Genomic DNA, 26618 nt, shown 5'->3' with positions numbered 1-26618 from the left:
AGCACGTAGTGTTAAGTGCTTTGAGTTGTCAGAAGACTAGAAAGATGCTATTTAAATTCAGTCCATTACTATTTACTTGGTCCCCACAACATAAGGAAAACCTGGACGACACACACACACACACACACACACACACACACACACACACCTGGCCATGGCGACAATCAAGGAGATACACATGGGGTGACACATGGAAATCTAAACCCACCCTGATGACGACATGATGACGACCAACAAGTGTTGCCTGGTAACTCCATTCATACTGATCTGCTCCATTAATGCTCCGATTAGAGCTCAGATAGGCAATCATGGAGCAGATCATAGCGGGTGGATGGCAGTTTGAGAAATATTGCCATTTTAACATTACTAACTTCATTAAGTTGAAACTCAAGGTAACAGCTCAAAACATATACAAGTAGTATATGTTTATGTTGTAGTCTGTCACAGTTGCTGTACTTTTATGGAGTTGTTAACAACATTAGTTCTATTCTCAGCTCTAAGTCATAAGGTGATTCTGTAAATATCAGCAGCCAAACAGACTGTTTGGCCTCTAAGGTGTGCATTTCTTTATACTGTATAATTCAGAGGTATTTTCCTTTCTATATTCATCTACTGATGTTGCAGTAATGTACTCACAGTGCATTTTAAACAGGATGCTGCTGACCTATTACGCTTAAAAGTAAAATGAACTCCCAAGATGGGTCCTTCAAACTTTTGGCTGACTGAACAACACTGTTAATACGCCAAAATAATGGCTAGAAGAGAGAGGAAGCTAGTGCTCCCCGGAGTGAATGAGCAGGAAGGCTGTGAATTACTGCATATGGAGATCAACAAATCCCCTTACTTCACTGCACTGCAGTAATAAATATACTAATTTTATACTAAATATACTAAACTAACTTCATGGTTGGAAGGAAAATACAATGGCGTCCAAGAGGAGATGACATGTTTGACTGGTTTTCCAACTGATATTTCTGACACACATGGAGCATGACGGGGGAATGGGATGCCGGGGCAAGATATGCTATCACCTACAGCTTCCATAAACATAATTTTACCCACTGCAGCTACACAATCAGACTTCAGTATATGACATGATCCCAACACTTAAGCCAATAAATGCCACTTATTACACCACCAACAGTGTAAATGTACACTCTACACTATCCTCTGCTCTGTAATGTCAAAGTTGTTTGTTAGCACACCATCCCTTATTTCACTTCAAATAATACCAAGACAAAATCCCATGATTTGCATGAACTCACTCTTTGAATGGTTTATTCGGCTTCAATTTGTTGTTCCATTATTTCCAATTAATTTTAACACAGCAACTGTCTGTGTGCTCAACCGACTGTGAAGAAGAAAGGATTAAAAATGTCCCAGGGAAGAGAATGCACACATGGCCTTTGTGTGCCCAACTCTCACTCTAAATATTGATTGATATCTATTCCATACCTACAGCACAGTTTTAGAGCTGAGAAAGGAAAATATTAGATAGAACTATTTTCTGTACGTGGTCATTTTTTATTTAAATCATTTGCCATGGACAGAAGTCACACTGCAAACGTTACCAACTCACTGTAGTCATTCATCAAACAGCAGGCAAAATGATTCATCACATACACTGTAATTGGTTTCTCATCCCTCAAAACACACGTGTGTATTTCTTATAGAAAGGTTAGCCGTGTCATTGGGCTTTTGCCAATTGTTTGTAGAAGCCTTTTCTTGTGGGAGGGTGATCACCATCTATGCTCTATTTATAGTCACTCTGTATCCGTGATTGAAGCACCTGTAAAATAGACAATTTTACAGTCACTGCCTCTAATCACTCAGCTGTGGGTGGGAAATAACCTGTCCCCGCAAGCTGAGACCTGCCAGCCAGCTATGAGTGCACACAGTGCACAGCGTTTATGTGTGTGTATCTATGTGTGCAAACATGTTCATGGCAGTGAGCTTATAGATACTCTATGCAAACACATATCCAAAACGACTGACCAGGAGCTCAAATGTTAGGCATTTCTTTGTCTGCAACCATAGCACTTTTTAAAGAGCAATTTCTCAGTAGAAATACATCTGCAATACATTTGCATTTGATGACAGAAACTGCTTATTAAAGTTCACCCGTTGAGCAGTGACAAGGCCTTGTGTATTTGCATATGTGCGTTTAAGTGCCAGGTTTTGCACACAACAGGGTTTTGCTTTTTTCAAGTTAATTGCCCATTTACTCAACCCTCAAGGAGAAAAGCCCCAAAAGGGCAAGAATGAAGAAATTACTCAGAGCCCTGCCCACATGTGGGCACATAATACAACCCTGTCACTCTTCCCAGGGTAGCAAGAGAAAAGTGTTCGGCTTTTAAATACAGCGTAGCACCAAACAACAAGTAGAAATGGCAAGCAGTAGAAAAAAAATCTGTGTTTAGTGCTGTGATTATGGGGACAGAAAAGGTATTTTTCAAATTTGGTGCATGTGTACTTTTGCATTTTGCTCTTTCACTATTGTTATTCTGACTGGTTGATATGTGCTTGAAAGAGAAATGTTGCACTGGATTTCTTACTGGTAATGCCATTTGCTACTGTGATTAATAAAGCACAATTATGTCAATCAAATCCAATGTAACCTTCCAAATCTAGGTAGAATTTAAGCACTGAGCGACAGATTTAATGCAGCATTTGCACCCATTTTTAAGGCACAGATGTGATGCATTCTGCCCCAAACACATGTTGTATTTATCAAACAGACGCAGGAGACTAGAGCAGCAGTTCACTTGTCATTCGTGCGAGTGTCTGAAAGGTGTGCCTCTCTTCTCATGGCATATGTATTCAGGGGAGGATCACACAAATAATAGGAGGAGACATGTTAACAGAGTTTAATTATGTATTCTGCTGGATTTACTAAGGTCACACAACTTGCGACTATCAGTTTTGTGGGGCAAATTCTCTGCCTTGGTAGGCATAAACAGAGTGCAAATAGGAATTAAACAAGCCACAAGTAAGGTTTTGGTTGGAGAAAAGAAACAGATATCAACTATAGCTTGTAAATAAAAACTAGTGCTGTCAAAATGAACATGTTAATTTTTGCAATTATTTTGAAATATTTAATGTGTCAAAAAAAAATTAGCGTTTTGTTTACTACCTGTGGCGACTGACCTATGTGACAATGTGTGTCGCCAAACTGAAACATCCTGGCTAAAGATGGATGAGGACAAGGATGGAGTTCATTTGAAAAAGTTGCCTGACAGATCTTTGGAAAAAAAAAAAGAAACCTAATCTACACAGTTTGCAAAGCCAAATTTAATTACCACAAAAGTAATTTGTATTTGACATATCACCTCAAAGCAAAACACTCTACCGAAACACAAGGCTTTGCCAATCTACATTACAGGAGTGTGTTACTCATGGGTGAATAGTGAAACCATTAAGTCAGAAGGTAACTTATGCTTTGGCTAAGTGGATAGCTAAAAAGTGCCACACAATGAACATAGTAGAACACGATGGACGGGTTGCTTTGGCATTAAGGCCTAAATGCACTGGAAGCGATAACTGACGCACGTCAATTGATGCTCCTATGGCTCACTGCAAGCGTCAGATTTGAAATTCCAACACTGCAGAACCAACACAAATTTGTCATTTTGTCCTTGTATTAACCGTTAATTGGATGTAATGAATGAATGAAAAGGAGAAATGCAGAGGAGGAAAATGAAACTGAAACTAAGAGCGTCTGTGTCCACAGTAAATCATTTGTTGACTGTTTGATGGTTATTTATTTGTGCGTTAAAACGTGACTGCCGTGAAATAATCAGAATATAATGTTTCCTTTTCTCATTCAGAGGTTTTGTTCTCACTACCACTCGCTCTCCTTGCTCAACTTGCGCTATTTCTCTCTTTTTCAGCTGCAGAGAAAACAGTTTTGGTTGCTGAGTCCTAATTTGATGCTCCAAAAATCGAAACAAGGTCAGAGTAGTCAGGGTAGCATCAAGGCAGTTTGACGCACGTCATGACGCTTCTAGTGCGTCTTCGGCCATTAAAAACAATAGGTGTACTTCAAAATGTGTGAGTCAGACGCTTCCAGTGCGTTTAGGCCTGAGACTGAGACATCCTTCTCCCTGGCAACACTCCCCAGCTCCTCCTGGGGGATCCCAAGGCATTCCCAGGCCAGGAGAGATATGTAGTTCCTCCAGCGAGTTGTGGGTCTGCTCAGGTGTCTCCTACCAGTTGGACATGCCCAGAACAACTCCAGAGGGAGGCGTCCAGGAGGCATCCTAAGCAGGTGCCCAGACCACCTCAGCTGACTCCTTTCAATGCGAAGGAGCAATGGCTCTACTTCAAGCTCCCCCTGGATGTCTGAGCTCCTCTCTCTATCTCTAAGGCTGAGCTCAGACACTCTCCAGAGGAAACTCATTTCAGCCACTTGTATCCGCGATCTCATTCTTTCACTCTGGAACCAAACTCCTGGAAGTGAAGGATTTCAAGTATCTCGGGGATTCAAAAGTGTTCTGGCCAAATGTCGCAAGATTGTTGGGCACTTTAAGCATAGTCCATCAAACACTCAGGAATGAAAAGAACAGCAAGTGGCACTTGGGCAGAAGCAAGAATCACTTGTTCAGAACGTTGCAACAAGATGGAATTCTACCCTAGAGATGGTCAGTGAAACAAACCACTGACCACTACCCTGGCTCAGCAAAACAGCAACGTTGCCATGTTGATTGTACAAGAGCCTGCAAAACTGCAAAAGCTGAAGGAACTACTTGAATCTTGCAGGTAAGTTAATATTTCTTTCTTATCTCTATCTCTTTCTTTGTCTCTGTCTTCCAAGAGTGTGCCGTTTTCTCTCTCTCTCCCTCTGTGTCTTTTGTGTGTGTGTGTGTGTGTGTGTGTGTGTGTGTGTGCTGTGTGCTCGCTCTCTCTCTCTCCACCTGTGTCTTCTTTGTGCATTCTAGCTCTCTCCCAATGTGTGTTCTCACTCTTTCTGTCCACTTGTGCGTGTGTGTTTTCTCACTCTCTCTCCCCCTGTATCTTCTGTATGTGTGTGTGCATGTGTAGCATATGGACAGGAAACTAGTGAGTGTCTTTTGTCCCTTGATAATGTAAACAGACTGGTCTGTCTCAGTAACTGGCTGAATGTAAATTAGGACTAAGCCAAATTGTTTTTATGGAGTGACGGAGATTTAACATTCTGAACTCTCAGCAGAATCTTTCCTTGTTCTTTTTTTGATATTTCTATGAATTATTGTGGACCTTTTTGAAATTCAACTGGCACTTGAACATGGAACACATATTTTGTTGTTAATAAATATTCATTTATATTAGTGCAAGTAAGAAATGATTGCCTTCTAAGCTGATATCTAATTTTAATGGCCTTGATGGTTTTGAAATGCAAATCGCACTTTGTTATTATTTCTGTTAGCGCATATAAGAAATATGCCTTTCAAGCTGACAGTCAATTTTGATGGCCTTGATGGTTTTATTGGAAATCTGTAGTTCACAGGAGAGAATCTGTGTTCAAAGTTTAAAAGATACTATTAACCAACAGTATTTGAATTTAAATATACTTCCTTTGTGTTGATTCTACATTAATTCCATGATTTTACATTTAAATATCCATTATTTCAAGCTTCAATCTTAAGAAGAAAAAAAGCAATTAATTGCGATTAATCACAGCGAATTGTGCGATTAATTTGTTAATTTAAAAAAAAAAAAATCAATCGACAGCCCTTCTAAAAAACAATTAAACTTTACCATCAATGAACTGTAAAATCACTACAGGCTGCAACAAAACATTTCTTTCTTTTGTTAAGACATCTGTGTTTTACCTCAGGATCCATATCAACACCATCTCCAGCTCCACCTGCTCTGCTGTGAACTGCAGGGGGGAGGGTGCTTGGTTGTGATTGGCTAGTGACGCACACACGCAGAAAACAGCACGCTCTCATGTGCACCCTGAATGACTGATTTTTGACAGTTCACTGGCCCACCAATGCAGCAGCACACTGTACTGTCCCGGTGTGCCTGATGGCAGTACACCACTGGTGCAATACCAATTTCTTTGTAAATCTGGCCCTGGATGTCCATGTCTGTAGGATGAAACATGCATGTACTCTGTACATCAAGCACCAAAAATACAGAAAACAGGGTTGGTTACCAACAGTTATATGAAGTACACCAACCACCTGTCTGGCAAAGGTCAGATATCAAAAAGACTACTAATAAAATTTGAGTACATATATGATGAAACTCATAATGTTCACTGCAAAATATTGAATTTAGATGTAATTCTTGAGGTCATATTTTGAACATGGGACGTTGCCTGGTTCTCTTTTGGTGAATTAGTTTGTGGTTTTTGTTTTTGCATTTCAGCATGTTTAAGAACAAAAAAGAGCAGAACAATAGTAAGTTATTCAAATTAACAAAGTAAACATGAAACCACTTGAAGGCACCAAATGAAACAAACAGAGTGGAATGTTAACAATTTGGCCATTAGGCCACTGTGGCTTAGTCTGGCAATGATTTGTCACAATTTTAGCTTTGCTCACTGTAGTCTGACGGGACCATGGCTGACAAGCTTGTGAGAGATGTAACTGCAGTTGGATAATACTGCTTCATCTAACATCAGAAAAACTTAAGTTTTCATAGTTTTTAGCAAGGACTAACCAACATTTATTTAAATTGACAACAGAAGTAATTTGCCACGCAGGTGATTATGACATGGTTAATGGAGATGCTTTCTAGCTTTAAATGCATCCTAAATGGAAGAAAAAGAATTGCTCAGAATTTCCCCCAAATTTCTTGCTCTTCTAAATCTGAGCACAACCTTGTTTAGTCTTCAGACATTATTGAAATTTACATAAGTTTCTTACCTGTTTGAGTTTCTTCAAATCTTCATCCAGCTCCAGGTTGTCCAAGATTACAGCCACAAAAAGACTGAGCAGAATCTAAAATGCAACAAGAGGAAGTCATAAGAACATATGCTGTGTATGAACACAATACATTTTTATGCCATTATCATAATCACATCTATAAAAAGAGACTTTTTCAAAAGTATGAAGTAGCCTCGTCATTGTATTTGTCACTTGTTCTGCCCTGGGAGATATCCTGTATGTCTGGGGTGAAGTGTGAGTCATCCAAAGACTATATGTGCTGTTTGATGGCTTACCAAATCAGAAGAGCAAACAATAAAATGTCAGCACTTCTTACACCTGCAACTCTGATTAACTGTGATTAGATGTACCACTTGAAAGAGCATTGAAGAGTTGGGGGCACTAATTGAATGCATTAAGAAAACAATTCATGTATCCTTTTGCCACTTATTTTTTCAAACCTATTTTTACTGAGCAAAATAATAGAATATGTGTTTAAAAAAGAATACTGCAGCAAATTGAGCCATTGTTCTTAGTGTACATTGAGTTGTGTCATTCAAATGCAAATGTCGTTATGACAAGCAGTGTCAATATACTAAAAGCCCATTTAACTTAACCAAAACACTAAAAACTCCAGTCTGTTCAATGCATTTGACTTTCACATTTGAAGCAGCATATTGAGTTCCTCACCAGGGTAGCAAACAGATGGTAAAGGATGAAGTAAATGGCCACTACCGGAGCCCACATATCACCTACTGCCACCAGAGTCTGGTCCATGACATCTACCCAGCCCTCCTGGGTTAGGATCTGGAACATGGACATGAATGCCTACAGGGAGGAAAGCACAGGATAAGAGGAAGTGAGAGAGGGATAAGAGGGCAGCATATACTAGTGGAAGCTGGGGAGATAAGGAAAGGAGGACAGGAACAAGGAGGAAATTACACAGAGAAACAGGCAGATTTTGACATTTAAAATATGCTTTTTCACAGGAGAACAAATATCAGACAGCTGACGCACATATCCCCTTCTGACCGTCTTTCTCTAGCTTGAGATTGTCAAATTTCAAAACATAAGCCAGGAAGGGAGGAAAGGAAGCAAGAGAAAGGCATCTGCTTTGCTGCCCTCTCATCTTCTTGCTAGAGGTCAGATGAAGGTGTAGGAACAGCCAGCTGCGACGCTGTGGCCCCTGGAGTCAAATGGCACGCCTGCACTTCCTTCGTAGCATCTCACCTCCAGACAGCAGCCTCCTCCTTCCTCGCCCCTCCCACCCACTCCTACATCCCAATCACTGCAGATAAAGATAAACCCAGCAACAGGTCAGCCAGTAGGAAAGGCAGCCAAACGTCATTAACTACGACGTGTGCGCATGTGTGTCTGTGTGCATGCATATGGATGTGTGAAGCACAAGCAATATAGAAACGGAAAGAGAAAATGACAGCCAGAAGGGTAACACAGCATACAAGTGGCATCTGTTTATGAGCAACCTCTCCTGTCCCGCTGTGCCTGGGATCAGTGGAATGTTGGAAGGGAGAAAAAAATTAGGATGGAAAGATGCGGCTAATGAGAGAGAGAGAAGCCCATGAGCACTTATAAATCAAAGGAGGTACCACATCTGTCGACCCATCATCAGCATCTGCAGGCCTCCTTGTTGCGTGTCTGAGATATCCCTCTGGAACTGCTCATATGAGTTTACATGTAGTGTGTTTCATAGACTACCTACATACTGTTTTAATTACATTTGATGTTTCCCTGAGAGCAAATCATTTGAGTATTAGAACACATTTAGACCAAGTGTCTTTGGAGCAATTTAGTCAAACTTAATGGTTTAGTTGTTTGTCCGGATATGAGCATGTGAAAACAAGACTATTCAAAACCAGATGGCTCTAACGAAATAACTGCCTGAAAATGCTGGCTTAAACCATTTTCAAATAATCTGCATTGCATCAGGGGAAAGAAATCAATATAAACTAAATAAAGTAAGTATGAAAATACTCTAAGCTCCACAGTGCATCAGTATTTGGGTTTCTTTATGTAGTCTTACCTGCTATTAATACAGAGACGCTAATTTCAGTAAAGAGATAATAAGTGTAAAAGTAACCCTGAATGTAACAGATTTTGTTTAATCTCCTGATGACAGATTACCAAAAATCTGTTGAATACATGAGACGTTGTGACTCACCATGACTGTTTTACAAGTCATGATTCATTGGGGTAGTTTCCCTAAAAAACACTTAGAAAAATACGTCTAAGAAATAACTTGAAGGTATTATCCTAGTCATTGAATCTTTCTTTAATAGACTATTTCAGTTTTTAAGAACAATATTCTTTTAAAAGTATGCATATTTCCCTCTTGGTGACAGGGAGCATTGCAAGTGGTTCCTTACCCTGGGGAATGTGGTGAAACGGTCCAGCTCTTCCACAAAGCAGAACATCTGCAGGCTGATAGCTGACATGACGATGAGGAGGCTGGCTGTGAACACCACCAAGCTGCCTAGTTTTTTACCTGGACCAAATATCTTATAGACAAAGTCCTCCAGAGCTGGGGAGATCTTTATCAAACGCACCACACGTAGCACCTGAGGAGAAGGAAAACACATACTGTATCTCAACTGTAAGGTTGTGGTTTGTGTGACCAGTGTTTTTGTAATTTTGGTCTTTGGGACAGTAGTTTTATAGTCCACACCAGAGGAAGAGGGAGTTAGTAGTTTAGAAGTTTAAAAGAAGATAGTTTAAAATAAATATCAGAGTTATAAAAGCAAACATAGTAGCACATTAATAACACATTAATTTTAAAAGAAAGAGCATTATCTTGACCCTGTGCTAAAGGTGCAGTGATACTCTCCTCTGTCAAAGGGCTTAGTCGCTAAATTGCATGTGGTGACAACAACCCCGAAAAGGTAATGCATCTTGGTCAGGGTTTGATCAGGGATCCAGAGAGTGGCTATTGATCCACCTCTGCACTGTGATGCCCCTGGCCAAAGATTTTTCTTTAGAATCCCGCTCTAAGCCAAATAAATGGCCATCTTCCATTCCCTTGATATACAGTGAAATAAAGGAGACAAACACAGGATGCAGGTCTAAAAGAAAACCTACAGTAAACAAATACAGTAATAACACTCACAGCATGATGACAGATGGAATGGGAAGACACTACCTTCTACTCCTGACAGACCATGATGAGCACAATCCATTTTACACAGACACAAGCTATGAGGCTAAGGGCGAACCATGAGACAGGTAGTGCACAGAGGATACAAGGCTGCAACAGCAAAACTATTTTTTTGCTTATCTTTCTTTTCAGCCCCAGCCTGAGATCCACAAAACACTGGGGAATTGAAGTACATGCCATCAATACAACTTAGATAGACATCTATCACAATAGAATTTACTGTAGATAGACAGACATCACAAATGATGGGATCATAAATGCTGTTAAATGCATGCCACTTTAAAGTTTGTGCCACCACCTGCCAACATGTTGTCTGACCAAAGAACACTTGGCTTATCTGCTTTCCTTTTTTGACAGGGAACACACCAGAGTGGCAAAAACAATCTATTAATTATTAATTTCAAGACTGTATTGTATATATTTCATCAGAGGGGTGCCTCAAAATTGATTCTAAAAGCAGTGTTTGTGTCTATCTAAGCATAATTTCTGATCTTGCTCATTAAAAAGCATAATTCCCACTGTTTCCAAACAGAGGAAATCCATATATCCGTAATAGGATAAAATAACAGAATCGTCTAACAATTTCACACAACCATTGCATCAAAAAATTACCACCAGTAGTAGTACTGTAAAAAATAAATGTGATTTGTATTGTATTGTATGGTGCAGCACTACCTAAACAGCAAAGCCCTGATCACGTACCACCATGGCCAATGACCAGTTTGGAATGCATCAATACCATTTCTCACTCCTGACGTGATTACAAGTATAGGACCGTGAGTATCAGTCTATCTGATATTGATCCTTTTTGCATTAGATATATAACTGATGATTTTGGATTCATTTCAATGGGTATCATTATTGTCAATGTAAAATAGTAAAATAAAAAAGCCACAGACAAAATCACTATCATCTATACTTTTATACATTTATTTTCTCACATATGTGCAAAAATAAATGCCACTGTTTCAAGTGAAGCAGACATGAGACAAGCAATCGACAATCTTCTGATTCTTGAATATGATCAGTCTGATGTGCGAAACAAATAACATTTACCAGAGGTGATCCCTACTGCGGTTCAGGCTCAGGGCCAGATCTGGAGAAGGTATTAAACATTAAATGACAGACTGCTGTTGTATGGTAGAGTAAAAACCGTGTTTATCACCAAAGAAAATGCTGTGATTAACTATAAATGACACTCAGAGAATTTCTTTCCAGCTGTGTTATCCGTGTGCGCTTCTGTTTCTAGCCTCTTGCAAGACAAAGCAATGTTTTACATAAAATTGAATTGCATAATGTGTCACATTGTCGCTGTCACAGATATTCTATCCAGCGTTTTAAACCCAGATTGGCCAGATACCAACAACCAGAATTGGATAAGTACATCTCAACCAGAAAGGTCCAAAACTAATACAATGCCCTGCCTCTCTGAATGAATGAATTGACTGAACTGTTAAATCATGCTGCTACTCAAGTCATTGCAATTCTGAACACACACACAGAGAGGCAGGTTCAATTTGCTGATTAAAAATCAATATGCCAAGTGTGTGTCTGTCAAAGCTGTAAGTATGGCTCTAAAGCGTGTGACATTTTGTCCAGACTGGAAGACAATTGGTAAGGCTAATGAAACACCCCTTGGCTAGATATACAATAATTAAATAAATATCTCAAACAATGGTTGTTTAGCCTGTTCCCTTCTCCTATGGGCAAGAACATACTTCTGGTTCTAGCACAGAGCCTTAAGGTTAATCACTTCTGACTAAATGTCACCTATTCAAACTGGGACCTAGTGGGAAAAATATCAGCAGGGACAGTGAATGACAAATGCTTTCCCATGAGTGAGGCGTGAATAAGACTCTTAATGCCCATAAAAACAGCTCATTAGCCAAACGCGGAATACTAATTGCATTAGGAAAACTTGTATGAACATGACATTACTGCAGTAGAAAAATCTACTGACATTAAGATTGGACTTGGAACAGTTTCCAAACTGTAATGGTCTGTGCATGTTGCTTAGCTATGTTCTAAGCTTGTTCCCCGGGTGTCCCTGTTTGTATATACATTTGTTGAGACAGGAAAAACATATTTTGACTTGATAAAGTCAAAGGTGGCCCTCTTTCATTTATTGTTTTTTGTCATTAAACCTTTTCTCTGATACTGTATATTGATCCATTGTATACACACAGAAACCATACAGTTGTCTATTATTACAAAAATTAAGCTGAACTGCAAAAAATCAGCTGTCAATTTCACATTATCCTTTGCTTATCTATGTTTGCTTATTCCATGTCTTGTTCAATGTATTTCAGTGACAACATAGCTCTAGGGCTGAGCAGTGACTGATTTTCAAATTTAAGTTGCAATTTGAAAAAGTGCTGTCTTCAATCAGCAAGAACAACAGCACATAATCATTATTGTTATTATCATTAATAAGTTTTAAGAGGTGAAAATTTAAGTCAGTAGATATCTGACATTATGTAGACAAACCCTGGAGTAATTAGAAAATAATCACAATTTAAGTTGCAAAAAATAATGTAATAATAATAATAATAATATACATTTAAAATCACAATTACATATTTTCCCTAAATTATTAAGCCCTGGATAACTCATGAATGCAATGCTGTTCAGTGACCAGGATAATGGTGCACAGGAACGCTGTTAAAGTCAGAAATATATATGTTGTACATGTGTTTGCTTGAGTATATGCATTGCACATGTGTGAATGGCAGTTGTTGACGGAGCCGGACAGGGATCAGAGCACCTTGTATGGTCAAGGCTCATTAAAGACCCATTGAGATGCCCTTTCCCATACAACTGTCCATAGAGCTTTTCATCGGCTATGTACCTAAAGAAAGGTCAAAGAAAAAAAAATGTACAGGCTGTGCTGATGGCCGATGAAGCTACACTGTTGCCACATGGGTCATAACATATACAGTTGATTTCTGACATGAGAAATGAAAAAGGGTAGAGGATGTCAAATCACACACGCTCAAAGCCAACTCATAAGTAGCACTTATGGACAAAAGTACTGTAGACCATCACTACTATTAGAAAGACCAAAGGAATCACACATTTTTACTTCCATACATAGAGCACATAATGATCAGGACTTTCCCTGATGCGCACTCTTTCACTGAATACGTCAGGCGTAAATGCCCATGATTGAACAATTAAACAAAACTCAGAATATGCATGTATCCTCACCTGAAAGTAGGTGAACTGGGAGTGGTAGAGGTCGGGGTAGATGTGCAGTGTGGTGCCCACCACCAACAAAGATTCAAACTTGTGCAGGGAGGAGCTGATGTAGCCAGTGAAGCCGAGGCACCAGATCTTCAGAAGAGCTTCCAGGTCAAATAACACAGTAAAGGCAACCTGGGATGGGATGGAGAAAACAGAAATCAATGTTGGCATTCACTCCCTGTCAACACAAATCTCTGTCAGCACAAGATATTCTATTCTGTGGATACAGGCAAACTACTGAATTCATTTACTGTAAAGAATATTCTTGTGTAATGAACTATGTTTGTAGGATTTGCTGTGGGAAATAGGATCCTGCTGTTCTGGAGCTTGGCCTGTTTTTAATCTCTCTCTTGCTAGTCCCCCGACTTTATGTAAGTGCAATACTAAAACACTGGAGTCCTTCAAGTAAAAGATCTGAATACGTCTTCAACCAGCATGGGTAAATACAGTAAGAAGGGCAGAATGAAATTGGCACCTCACCAATAAAATGTGTATTTCTCCATTTAACTCTGAACCCAGTGCCTGCATTTCCTATTTTCTCTTCATAGCCTTCACACCAATTGGAACAAATCTGCAGATCGATGGCTGTATGATATGGATGGGGGGAGTGAGAGGAAGTAATATTGTGTGTCTTTTTTCCATTTTCTTATCTCCTCCATTCAGCTGTGCGTGAGAGAGAGAGAGGGGTACGGACGGGAAGAGGGAGGTGGACACATTCCTTGCCGTGTTTGTTGGCGCTTTACCAGCTGCATACTGATGACATCAAACCAACCTGTACTGTATGTGTGTATGTGGTTGTGTGGTTATTTTAAAACAGTAGAATAAAAAGAACGGACAAATGTACTAAAGCCCTTTAATCAATGAATGCAAATGTATAATGCCCATTATTGCACAATAATGCATAAACAGATGTATGGATTATAAACTATCCTCGCTTGTCAACATATCCTAAAGTCCCTAGTTGCATCATGCGATCATGGACAGGATCATGTGATCATGTGGCATGGACGAGGCAAAATAAAGCGGCATTCAGATTATGCAGGATTAAATGCCTATTAATAACATCCCACAACAATCCCATATAGGATGTACCAATAAGGACATCAACTGTAGAGAAGTTGTGGGTTTTTTTGTTTTTTTTTACATATTTTAACATAAGAAACAATCACAAACATGATCTCATAATATTTTTGTATCGTAAATGTATGAATTTATGAATTAAATATAATCTCAGGTCAAATGGCTTTCATTGAAATTAATTTAATATTACAAAAAATCAGAGGGTTTGGAGTGGACATTTGGAACTATAAGAAAAAGCGGGAAATAAAAAAAAAACAGCTCACCTCTGCCAGGTAAAACTCATCATAGTGCCTGCGGTAGTTCTCGCCTTTATAATAGTTGCTAGCAGCAACGATGACGTCCACAGCAACCATGCTCAAGATGAACATGTGGAACACAGAGGACCGCATCAGTTGCTGTGGAAACAGAGCAGTGTTCAATTGCAATCAATGTAAACTGCACAAAACTGGCAAAAAGCAAAGTAGGAGTGCAACCGTTCATTTGTTTCCCATTGAACTTGATCAGATTCTAGTTTGGTTGTGAGCCAGGAAAACCATGATAACAAAGTATAGCATTGTCTGAAATAAGTTATTTCCATTTTGACTGAAGGTTGTAACTCAAGCAGACAGGCAGGTATCAATATACATATACTGATATATATATGTGTATATATATATATATATATATATATATATATATATATATATATATATATATATATATATATATATATGTCAGTATATCAGTGGAGGCTGGTCCATAGAGGCAGAGGAGGTTGATCCTCCTCTATCTATGGTGGAGGTGGAGTGGGGGACAGAGGAGGACAGGTGCCTGCTGTCCTCCGCAGGGCGGGATCTCTTACATTGGATTTAATGTATTTCTTTTTTTTTCATGCTAACCTGTGATTGGCTCTGACACGTAAAATGATGCTCCAAGGGAGGACGTCCTCCCTTACCAATCAACAACCAGAATGCAATATTGACATTGAGTTGGTCCAATGATAGTTTCCAGATTTCATCTTCAATTCTCTCCATTGTAAGGCAGAGTAGCAGCGGTAGATAGCTCCATGCAATCCGAACCGTGAGTTTTGTGTTCATGTTAACACCCCTAGTGTTAACATGTCAGCTTTGTGGACTATATTTTGTATGTCATCCACATAGATCAGAGTGTGTAAGTCATGTATTTGATACATGCATTAATACTTTCTGATGTGAACCTATACTTTTAGATCTGTGAAAGTTTTTAGTGTTCAATCTTTCTTGTATTCAGTGCTGATCTGAACCTGTATCACATTATAAGCTTTGTGCTACTTTATATATTTCTGTATACTAAGAAAATACATAGGAAACACGTGTGAATCATGTGATATGTTGTCTGTTTTTGATGAGAACATAAATTTGCTGTCACAATAGAACAGTACTAAAAATTTTGAATTTCACTTTGTTGGTAAAATGACACATTTGATCCACTCCATGGCTAAAATGAGCACTTCTTTGTTTAGAGACAATATGTATATGCTAAATGTCTTAAAAGAAGCAGCCTTTTCACCACTCAAGCAAATTGTTTTATTGGCATATAAAATTGTCCCCCACCCCTCCGATTTCATCAGTTGAGACAATGATATATTTTGATGCGGTTTGTTATAAGATTCCATGTTGGTTTTCCTCCTGTCCTCCCCAATTTTTTGAGTCACCAGCTGCCACTGATGTGTATATATATATATATATATATATATATATATACACATATAAAGAGCTACTAAATAAATTTGTAAATTTGTTTTCCACGTCTGCACAGGTGCAAATTCCTCTGTTTAGACAACAGCTAAAAGACAATGGCTATAACCAAAAGGCTAAAAATGGTTTTACATTGTGTTTCATTCAAGATCTGGCATCCTTAACCAATTTAGGAACCAATTTCTTAAATTATTAAAACCAAATACAGAATTACTCTGCAACACAACTTGTGTTAATACTGTATGTGGTGTGAACAAAACCTAGTAAGGTAACAGCAAAAAAACATAGTGAAAAAACAACCCATGATAAAAACTACATTGTAACCATTTTCAGAAATGTATAGAAGTGTCAGAGATACAGGCTGGAAGACAGATGATAGACAGTCAGAACAAGACTATATATATGTGGTAGCATAGACATGGTTTCTTACTGGAGGTGCCAACCAACATAGGCTGTGCTGTATATAAAGAGGTGGAAACAGGCAAAGAGGGCCAGCAGCTAAACTGCACGGAATTCAAAGCAATCAGGAGCCTTTCACTGGTTGCTGGGAGAAACATCCACCCAGACAGCAAAATCAGTGTGTATTCAAACAGCCGGAAAACAAGAACAGAACGAGGCAATAAATGTATGTTATTTCTTGTGGGAATAGCAGTGGAATTGAACGCCTACAACAACATCACAGGATGGAAACAGCTATGACTTGTAAGAATGTGAGGAAAACTACAAAAAAAAGCCAGAGTCGGACAAAATACCCACCCCTCATTTAGACAAACACTGTAACTGTGTGTTCTTTTGGGGACAATGTGACAGATGTGATCACAGCCCTTAACTGCATGTATGTAGCAGAATGAACAGCTTGTGAGTGGGTAGAATCACTCACCCTAAAAAAGACTTGCATGTAATAGGAAGGATTGAAAAAAGTGAAAAATGAGAGGAAGACTTTAAGACAGATGAAGAGTGTTTGCAGCATTTCTGGAAAGATCAAATTCGCCCCAGGAAAATGGGACCACTGCCATCTCCCCTCCTACACACAAATACAAGTACAGTACAAACTAGTCTAGAAAGTCTGATCTGCAATCATATTTGATGATTTGAAAAAAAGTGATGAAGATAAAATTATCTGAACTTTGTACTTACGAGTGAATTACATGAAGTGACAAGGTGTAAAAAGAAGAAAACAGAGAAGCAGAGAGACCAGCGTGTGAGTTGGATAAAAAAAAAGGTGGATACAGTCTAGTGTGTGTGTTTGTGCTCTTGTTCTAATATCTTTGTGAGAACCAATTTTAGTTTTAGAGAGGCTGTCCTCACCACAAATATGGAATAATTGATTGTTTTGCTGAAACATGTAAAACAACCTACTTTTTCAGTTACCTGACAAGTCACTTTTGTATTCACGCAAATTCTGACTGTTGTCTGTCATGGCAAAGGGGGAAGTACAGTAGAACTGCCAACTGCCTGAATAAACCTTGACCATAGAGCAGATCAAGAAGCACTCATATAAATCATTTTTGTATCATTTTTTTGGTCATTGGTAACATTTGTGGAAGAAACTAACAAACAATGTAATCTACTAAATCACACAACACTTTTGCAGTTTTGTAAAGGGACCATTACTCAATCCTCACTTCAAAGGGGTGGTAGCGCAGGTAGTTCCAATGCAGAAGTGCCATTAACCTGCATTCTCTCTAATGACCAGCAATCGCTAGTTTCAAGTCTTCTTCAATACAGCATGATGTTCATTTTGTAAATTATGGTACAGTATTTAATTTAAATTTGACGATAAAGCAGGGTATGCTTTAGGGCATGGCTGGTTTCACCTCTACATACCCAGCTACCAAGTACAGGAAACTTAAATCTGTAGCACCTTTTAAATTTACTTCTAGAAGCCCGCGAAGTCTTTTGCTAGTTTTAATGAGGTGCTCTTTTGCTCTTATATTTCTGTTTTACTGTTTTATTTTGTTGTTCTTCCTATTTTGTCTTGTCTTGATATCTCATCAGCTCATTATTAAACACTACATACCATTTATTTATCTCACAGATCTGAACTCCTGCTATTCTCTTAAGCTCAACTGATCGATAGAGTTGCTAGCCTTGGGGCTGGGTGTTTTTGCAGAACATACACACATGCCCACACTACACACACAGTGGTTAGTCTCCCTGACTGAGATTGGACGTGACAAAGCAGTTTGACATTTCCAGCAACCAGACGCTCTCCCCCATGGGTGTTTTGGCTGAACGGAGTTGTGTGTGTGTGTGTGTGTGTGTGTGTGTGTGAGAGAGTGTGTTTGTGAATGTGTGAGGGAGGGAGCAGGAGAGATAGAGGCAGACTGACAGAGAACAGAAAGTACATGCTTGCGCGTATGAAACGGTTGATTTTCTCAAGGTCCTGACTTTGCCCGTATTCTCTGTCAGCTTTTGGGAATCACACTACTAAGAAATGCTGGAGATCTAGCTGGAGAGTAGTGTTCATTTGTAACCTCTCACATATGGAGATACATCCAGCTCTGCCACAGAATAAACTTTTCATCTTTTGCACACATTTAACCCCATTTTTTCAAACTGACTAAAGATGTGGTGCACCTCACCAGATAATGCTCTTCATGTCATTCCCAAGGCAAAATGGCAGAGCTGCAGCTGATGGCACTGGCACACCATATATGGCCTCAAGATGTCAGAATCAATTTAACACCATCAATTGTGGGACAAGATGGCTCTCCCCTGCCGTTTGATGTTTCTTAGCTTGTGTGTCTCTGAAATCCTTTCCCACTTGTTTGATGGATGCTATTTATTTGTGTTGCCTCTGGCTGGGTCTTTGAAACACCAGGTGCTCACTGTGTACAGGCACAAGCATGCATGCAAACACACACACACGCGCTTTAAAGTCGAGTTTAAGCAAGCAGGAGCCGCACATTAAGTTGTGGCTTTCGCATTTTGCACAGGGAACACTAGCATCATTCTGTCTGATAGCAAAGCATTGATTAATTTCTAATTTATGACACAGTACATTCTGAAAAATACAACATGTACTCAGCTTTAATTTGCTTGACTGCAACAGAGTGTGCATGATAGAAATTGTGTATGCAAATGGTGTTTTAGATAAATAGACTTCATTTCAAGCAGCATGTAAATTGGCATTTGGGGAAACAGTGCAGTCTGTGTGGAAAAAAAAAAAAGAAAAACATAAAAAATAAAAATAAATAAACACCCAGTTCTCTTTTCATCAAGCCTTCTGGCTTCTTGTGTGGGTACTTGAGTTCTTTTATCACCCAATTTATGCTCAGTCAATTTAAACAGTGCAGCAAAGCCTCCCTCTCTAAAGGCTGTCTGGTCAGTGTGACATAAACTGCCATCTGACAGAAGAGGTGAGATAACGTTCAGCTGTGTTCATAAGAGGTGTCCCACCATGATCCGCTGGTAATAAGCATACCAATCATCTGGAGGACGGGGATATTTACATCATATATGGAACATTGACAGTGGCTGCAACTGTAACACAACCAAGACAGAGAAACAGACTGACAGACCAACGACTGCTTCCTCATACTCCGTCTGTTCACTCAGAATGCCAAGGAGGACAAATGCTCTTTCCGCCGGTACATGAGACGAGTGTAGCACATGTGCACATAGCTGGCAGGATATAGCAGTATTCACACAGGAATTGTCACCGACAGACTGGGCCATGTTCTGGCACCAGCTCTGCTACAGTTTTCTCTCCCTTGTTTACTGAGATTAAGAAGAAACTGAGTGGGATTACAGACTGCTTCACATCTCTTCACCAGCATTTGTTGGCGAACGAATAAACAAATCATGATAATCAGAGTCTTATCAGGGCTTTTTTTTTTCCCCCACTGAAACTCTGAATGAAAAGATGCAGAACAGACAAGCTAATTCAGACATCAAATTGCTGAACAGTATAGTTAACTCATGGCTAACTGTGGTATCAACAGAGTTATTTTAATTTAAAGCTTTTGGCTGAAGCAGTGGGTGTGTAAAATCGTGCTGGGTTGGACATCTAGCGAAGCGGGAGCCCCTTGGCTTATTACGGCCCTGACTAAAGCAGGCTGACTCATGTCTCAGACTGGAAAACAGGCCTTAATAAAACATGATGGTCTGCCTGTCTGCGCCCTCCTACTCTTAATAACATCCACTGTGCTTTGCCACCTCTGCCTCCCTTTCTTGTCTGGCTCTTCCTTATAGACTTATAGTTTATTTCATTTCAGCGTATATCACTATATGTGCTCCTGGCTGATTGCAGCCTAGACCGAATACACAATCTGATTCAGTCATCCTGTTCTCAGAGGGCTGGTCACATCTTGTTCACTTCCTTCTTACAGGTGATTTCGTTTCCCCCTATCCACATATATCCACCCTTCTATGCCCTAATGCTGTCTTTTTTTCTCCACTGTAACCCTTTAGGAAAATGTTCTTCTCACTGTGATTATTTTCCTCCTCTCTAGCCAATTTCCCTTTTCTCTCTGCCCTCCTTCTCCTTCCACAAAGAGACAAACTGACCTTAACCTTGATACGTTGTGCATATGTGTGTGCGTGAGCTTAAAATGGTACAAGTGGTGTCACTGGGAAGAACCGTGGGGCAAAGATCAGTGGCGAGGGGGAAAAGGAGGGATCCAGAGAATCAATAACCTCTGGCTTGGGAGGGAGAGGTCAAAAAGGTGTTCCTTTCATTGGACCTCAGTACCCCCCAGTGAGATATCAGGTTATCCATCACTTTGTATTTAACTTTGCAGACAGAGGGCTGCAACAGCGGGAATGAGCAACATCAGCTGCTCATCGCCAAAAAGGCGATACTAAATTAATCACAGGATCCCCCTGGATTATTGGAAGTAGGTAACATTTATCATTCCTTCCCATAGTGGTCATTTTAGAGCTTTTTTTAATTATCCTCTAACAGACTTTAGTTCTTTAATTTGTATCTAGGGTTATTCTATGTATTTACATAATAAGCATAAATGTTTTTCTGCAATTGCAATTTTTAAATCCATTTGTGTACACTTGTATAGAATGTCACCCTCTATTTTTGCTTATAACAGCCAAAGCTCCAATCTGCAGTGTAATTATGGTATGGTTGAGCACTGGGGGCTAATTAGTAGACCAGGTCTGTAGGGAAAGAACCAGGCTGCTACATTAACCTAAATGTAGCCTAAAACATTTTGACATTAATGAATGTACTTGAACTTTAACTCCAGCTGGCACATGCAGGCAATTTCACCAAAAGCCACTGACAATTCCATGCATTTAAACCTGCTTCCAAACATGAAAAATATATTTCATACTAAACTACAGGGAAACATGTCGCAAAATATTAATCTGGAATTTTGCATTCGATGAAAAGGTGGCTTTGAATATCAAATCAATAGAAACGTGACAACTGTTTCAAAGAATCAAAAGAATTTGTAAGTGACGCTGTCATACAGTTTCAAAGCTGCTTGTCTGTCTTAAAACAACACTTAAAAACAATTAAATAATTTTTAGTAGACATGTCTTCCTAATGTGATTTTGATGTAAGAGAGACAGGGGACAAAATACAGCATCCCCATTACAGTACAATCTGTTATATGTTACAATCTTATTAGTATGAAATTTCCCTTTTGTTTTACTATCCCTCCAAAGCAGCTCAGCAAGAAAACACTGTCCAGGGAAAATTTTATAGAATATCATAAAGTTGTTACAGTGCTGTCCACACTCACTGACAAGTAGTTATAGGGAAATGGAGGTCAAAGACATAACAATAATGTCTTACAGTGACAGATGAATATCCAAACAAAGACTATGTTAAGGATTGTCACTGTAAGATTAATAAAAACACTGAAAAACAACTGTCAGAACGGAGGAGGAATGCGGCGAGGCTCCCAGTTTGCAGGGCTATTTCGGTTCGTAGCCCCTCAGGAGGGGGAAGCTGCTGTTTCCTCTCTGTCTCCAAAAAGAGCAGGTGGTTAATCAATTATGTGTTATCTCCAACTGCTGCAGCCCCTTGGACCCAGACGGACCCAGACTGACACACACACACGCACGCACAAATGGACAGACATCAACGGGCAGATCAACGGGGTGACAGTCAGACACACAGAGGCATGACCAGACACATACAGGTGGTTTAAAAGACAATCCGACAGGTATGGGTGAGCTAGCAGCTGAGAAACAGGAGGACACACACAGGCCGCCTGTCTGTAGATAGCACCCACTTGCCAGCCCTGAAACATTTTAATCATTTGACGGCCAATTACTCTGGAGCCAGGCAGAGCAGAACAGAAACTCACACTTCACTTCCTCAGCACTCGCAGATGGCCCTGCAGGCTGAATCTTCACTGCCTGTCTTCACTCTACCTGTCTACTCAGCTAGCACTGCTCAAGCAATGAAATAGGGTGTTTGGCAATGTTTTAGACAGAAGAGAAAAGGGGATATCCATCATTAATCAAATGATACAGCTGCAGTATGATAGGCCTTCTCTATTACAGCATTGAACAACAGAAATTATTGGAAAAAAATTACAATATTACCCATTCTGTCAAAACACATACATAACAGGTGCACACTACTCTCCACCATAACATATTATTAGATTAATCCTCAGATTATTTACATGTGTAGTGGTACTCTAGTTAGTGAAACCATGATCTGGCCCTTTTCCATGTACTGTGTCATTTCCTTTAAGTCATTTTACAGTGACTGAATGGTACTTGTATGTTCTTTTCCTTATCATTGGACAAAGTAGTACCACTCATTTTTCATTATTTTCTTTTTTGATTTAAAATAGGTAAATGAGTATTTATTTAGAATATAAACAACACATAAAAATTAATAATGCAAAACTATGTGTGGAAATTCAGATTATAAAACAACCATCTGCAGCACAAATGTTCTCAAGTTTCAATGTTTTTTTAATGAGGTGGAGGGACTCTTGCTTTCTCTTAATTGTTCTCTCCAGTAGCTATTAGTCAAAGCATATTCAGAGCTTGTCCTTGTCATGCTTTAATTCAACACAGTCGCAACACAGTTACAATCACTTTATTCTCGAGTCACTAGTGGTAAACATTTTGTGTTTACAAAGTGTGTATCTGAGACAACATGGACCTTTTCCAAATTGAAAATCTGTAAAAACATTAAACATTGCCTTACTTATAATAATCTATGATCAGGCCTTTGTGGTTTGAATGGAACAGCTGGGTTAGATCTGGCGGTTTCCTGACACCATCAGAAAATCAAAACATTTTCAGAGTAGTTTGATGGTTTGACATGCCACAAAATGCTGTCAGTGTGTGATTGACAACTACAAACAATGGATGACTTTTGAAATTAACCACTGTATGATGTATGTCAAAGTCACTCTCATTGTTATTCAACTTTTACACTACTTGATGATTATTTGCTTCACGCTTGACACTTTGAATGCTCAAGTAGGCAGAAATTTAGATAACAACTAAAGCACTTTAATGTGGCATTTCAACCCCAATCAGAACTGTAGTGCCAAATACTCATCCTCTGTCAGCTTGAAAGATGGCTGGAAAACCTTAAACAGAGACTAGTGGTTGTGGTCAGCTTTAATATATGTACTGTATATAATGGATTCCAATATTTTTCAAAAGTGAAAAATATTTACCATGTTTGCAGCATAATTTCAGTACTTTGCTGTCCATTTGTATGTTCAGTCTGTTCCAAATAATTATAAAAAAAAATAATTTTCACTATGGTACTCAAATACATTGTAATATACATTGTTCCTATATTTAGCTACTGTAGTAAGTTGCCTCTGTTTACAGTGAATACTCACAACAATCTATATGTAATATATGCATGTTGGGGGTTTTTTGTTGTGAAAACCTCTTTGGAATTTATTATCACTGACATAACTGCAAGAGCATATAATTGAGCAATCCTTTGGGTGATGTCATATAATCAATAAGATCACTTTGAAGGATTTTTAAAGGGGATATGAATCTAAGCTGCTGTGGTGGATAATGAAGATCGGTAATATATGATAAACCATTTCATTGATCATCTACATAATTGATCAGGAGAGAAAGAAATATGTAAAATAATGGGATTAAATCATCCTTATAGATCTGTGGTTGGTCCAACCTTTCATCATTGCCATATATGCATTCACACAATTGTGGTGAACAGGCTCTCTCAGGCGCTCGTCTGTAACAAGACAAATACAGGCTGTCTGCTAGACCAGACTGGTATTCAGAAAGGAAGTGTAACCAGATGGGACAAATGAAGATCACTATGAGCAGAATTATCCCTGTCTCTCAGAATTATGTTCATAATGGACAATTTTACTGAAGACAATTTACAATCAATGCAAACATTCAGCACTCATATGTTTGTTTGTTTTTTACCACTGCTATGCTGATGACACCCAGCTTTATTCCCACCAGATGAACCAGCTGTCTCAGTGCAGATCACAGTCTGCCTCAGTGATATCTCAAACTGGATCTGACTGAGTATGTCGATCAACTTCTTGTACAAGCAGTGGTCATCTCCCACCTTGACTATCGAATCGAATGTCCGAAATGCGGCAGCACATCTGGTCTTCAACCAGCCAAAAACAGTTCATGTCACTCCACTTTTCATTGCTCTCCACTAGCTCCCTGTTGCTGCTCCCATTAAGTTCAAGTCACTAATGCTCACCCACAGAGTGGCCACTAGCACAGCATAGCACAGCACCCACACACCTGAGCTCCCTCATTCAGGTTTATGCACCCTCTCATTCACTATGATATGCAACTGAATGGCAACTAGTCCTATGGTCACTGCAAGGCAGGAACTCTCAATCCAGACTCTTCTCCTGTACAGTCCCTCGATGGTGGAACAAGTTACCAAACTTGATTCGGTCAGCAGAATCTTTCTGTCTTCAAAAATAGCTTGAGGACCTACGTCTTCTGAGAGTACTCACTCACCTAATACGCTCTTTTTCTCCCTATCTCTCGATTCTCGAAAAAAAGTGACATGTTACTCAACGCACCTGCAAGCCTTGTGGCACTTGTGTCAGGTATAACAGTGAGTCTTAAATGAGTGTAAAGGCACTTATTATCAAAGGCTTCTCCTTGATCTACTGTAGCTTGGATTGTACCCTCATTTGTACATAGCTTTGGACAAAAGCACCTGCCAAATGAATAAATGTAATGTAAATGAGTACATGTAACACTGGCATTGAACTTTGGGTAATTTTTAATCATCTAATGCCAATACTCTACTTTTAGAGTGAATTTGTAGAATCCACAGAGTTCTACAGTAGCTGAATGGTTACTGTGCATGCCACATAACTGCAACGTCCCTGGTTTGATTCTAGCCAGGGACCTTTGTTGCATGTCATGCCCATCTCTCTCCCCTTGTTTCCTGTCTGCCTCTTCACTAATGACTGTCAAATAAAGGCAAAAATGCCAAAAAATAATCATTTAATCTGTAATCTTGATAGTAATATTAATAATGTGTTTTTACATTTACCTACCTCTCTCCCACTTTGAACCTTTCACTATGACATACAGTATACTTCAATATTATTACTATGAAGAAAGAATTATAAGTTGATTATTCCTTTACAAATTTTTCTTCTACAGTGCTTTTCATGTGTCAAGCTCTCTTTGACAGGAGACATCTATTACATTTACTGGGCCATTGCCCAGAGCTGTAACGGTCCATGTGATGGAGGTGTGAGCTGTTATGCACTCTGACCCACTAAAACACTGCAACTTGGTCTGTCTCACAAGAAGTCGGCCCTGCGCAAGCCTGTATCCTTAAGGCGATGAGACTTTAAATAGTACTATGTAAAAAAAAAAAAAGAAAAGAAAAAAAAAAGAATGGGTCTGCATTGCTGTGGACATGTTGCTACAGTACCAGTGAGAAGATGAGATGAGAAATCAGATCAGATCATCAATAAGTTTTACGGTCTACCGGACAGCAAAACGCTGCAGTGTTTTTTTAGAAGATTTTATAACTCTGGAAAGTTTTAATGACGGCAATCATTTCTTCTACTCGACTATTATGAGGTAAACAGCAGAATTATGCCAGTTATGTTACAAAATTATCCACCAACAATGTGTGCTTGAATGTATTTGATTGGCAATCACAGTACGTTGCTGAATGATGTCATATTGCGACAAAAGTACAGCCCGGTTCCACTTTTTTTCACAAGATGGTCCTGTGTTGTTTCATGGGAGCCCTCAGCATTGGGAACCCCCTTGTGCCAAAGCAGGAGTCTCATTGAAATGGAAACTGTGTTTTTTGACGCAGTGCTATTGTTGGTCTGAACATGGCCTAATGCCTCTCTCTGTTAATCTGTTAACCCTTTATTCTTCTGTCAGAAGTGGTCTTCTTGTTGGCACAAGATGACAATAATAGCTATTTTGGTGTGAGCGAATGAGGCAGATGAAGCAGTCTGGGTGTTCCATATAATAGAGCACAGGGCTCAGAGGGAAGTCAGCCGTGTTTATCCCTCTGGTTATCCCTCTATCTAAATCTTTCCTCCAACTGATGATGAGGCTCAGGGGGACATAATGCATTAAAGGGAATACTGCATATTTCACATTCTCTCTTTT

General features: G+C 39.3%; 1 protein-coding gene across 5 annotated transcripts in view; it reads right to left on the bottom strand.

The window, feature by feature from the left end:
- nalcn (sodium leak channel, non-selective) overlaps nucleotides 1-26618 on the bottom strand; it is a 78845-nt gene that overhangs the window by 28624 nt on the left and 23603 nt on the right. For all 5 annotated transcript variants that reach the window (XM_044366080.1, XM_044366083.1, XM_044366081.1 and 2 more), the window contains 5 exons: nucleotides 14610-14741; nucleotides 13231-13398; nucleotides 9239-9430; nucleotides 7545-7682; nucleotides 6855-6929 (listed from right to left, as the gene is read on the bottom strand). In XM_044366080.1, the coding sequence (XP_044222015.1) occupies nucleotides 6855-6929; nucleotides 7545-7682; nucleotides 9239-9430; nucleotides 13231-13398; nucleotides 14610-14741 (705 nt within the window). The remainder of the gene's footprint in view (nucleotides 1-6854; nucleotides 6930-7544; nucleotides 7683-9238; nucleotides 9431-13230; nucleotides 13399-14609; nucleotides 14742-26618) is intronic.

This window comes from Thunnus albacares, chromosome 11, assembly GCF_914725855.1.
Source record: "Thunnus albacares chromosome 11, fThuAlb1.1, whole genome shotgun sequence".
Taxonomy (NCBI): domain Eukaryota; kingdom Metazoa; phylum Chordata; class Actinopteri; order Scombriformes; family Scombridae; genus Thunnus; species Thunnus albacares.
This window is presented reverse-complemented; position numbering and strand designations above follow the sequence as displayed.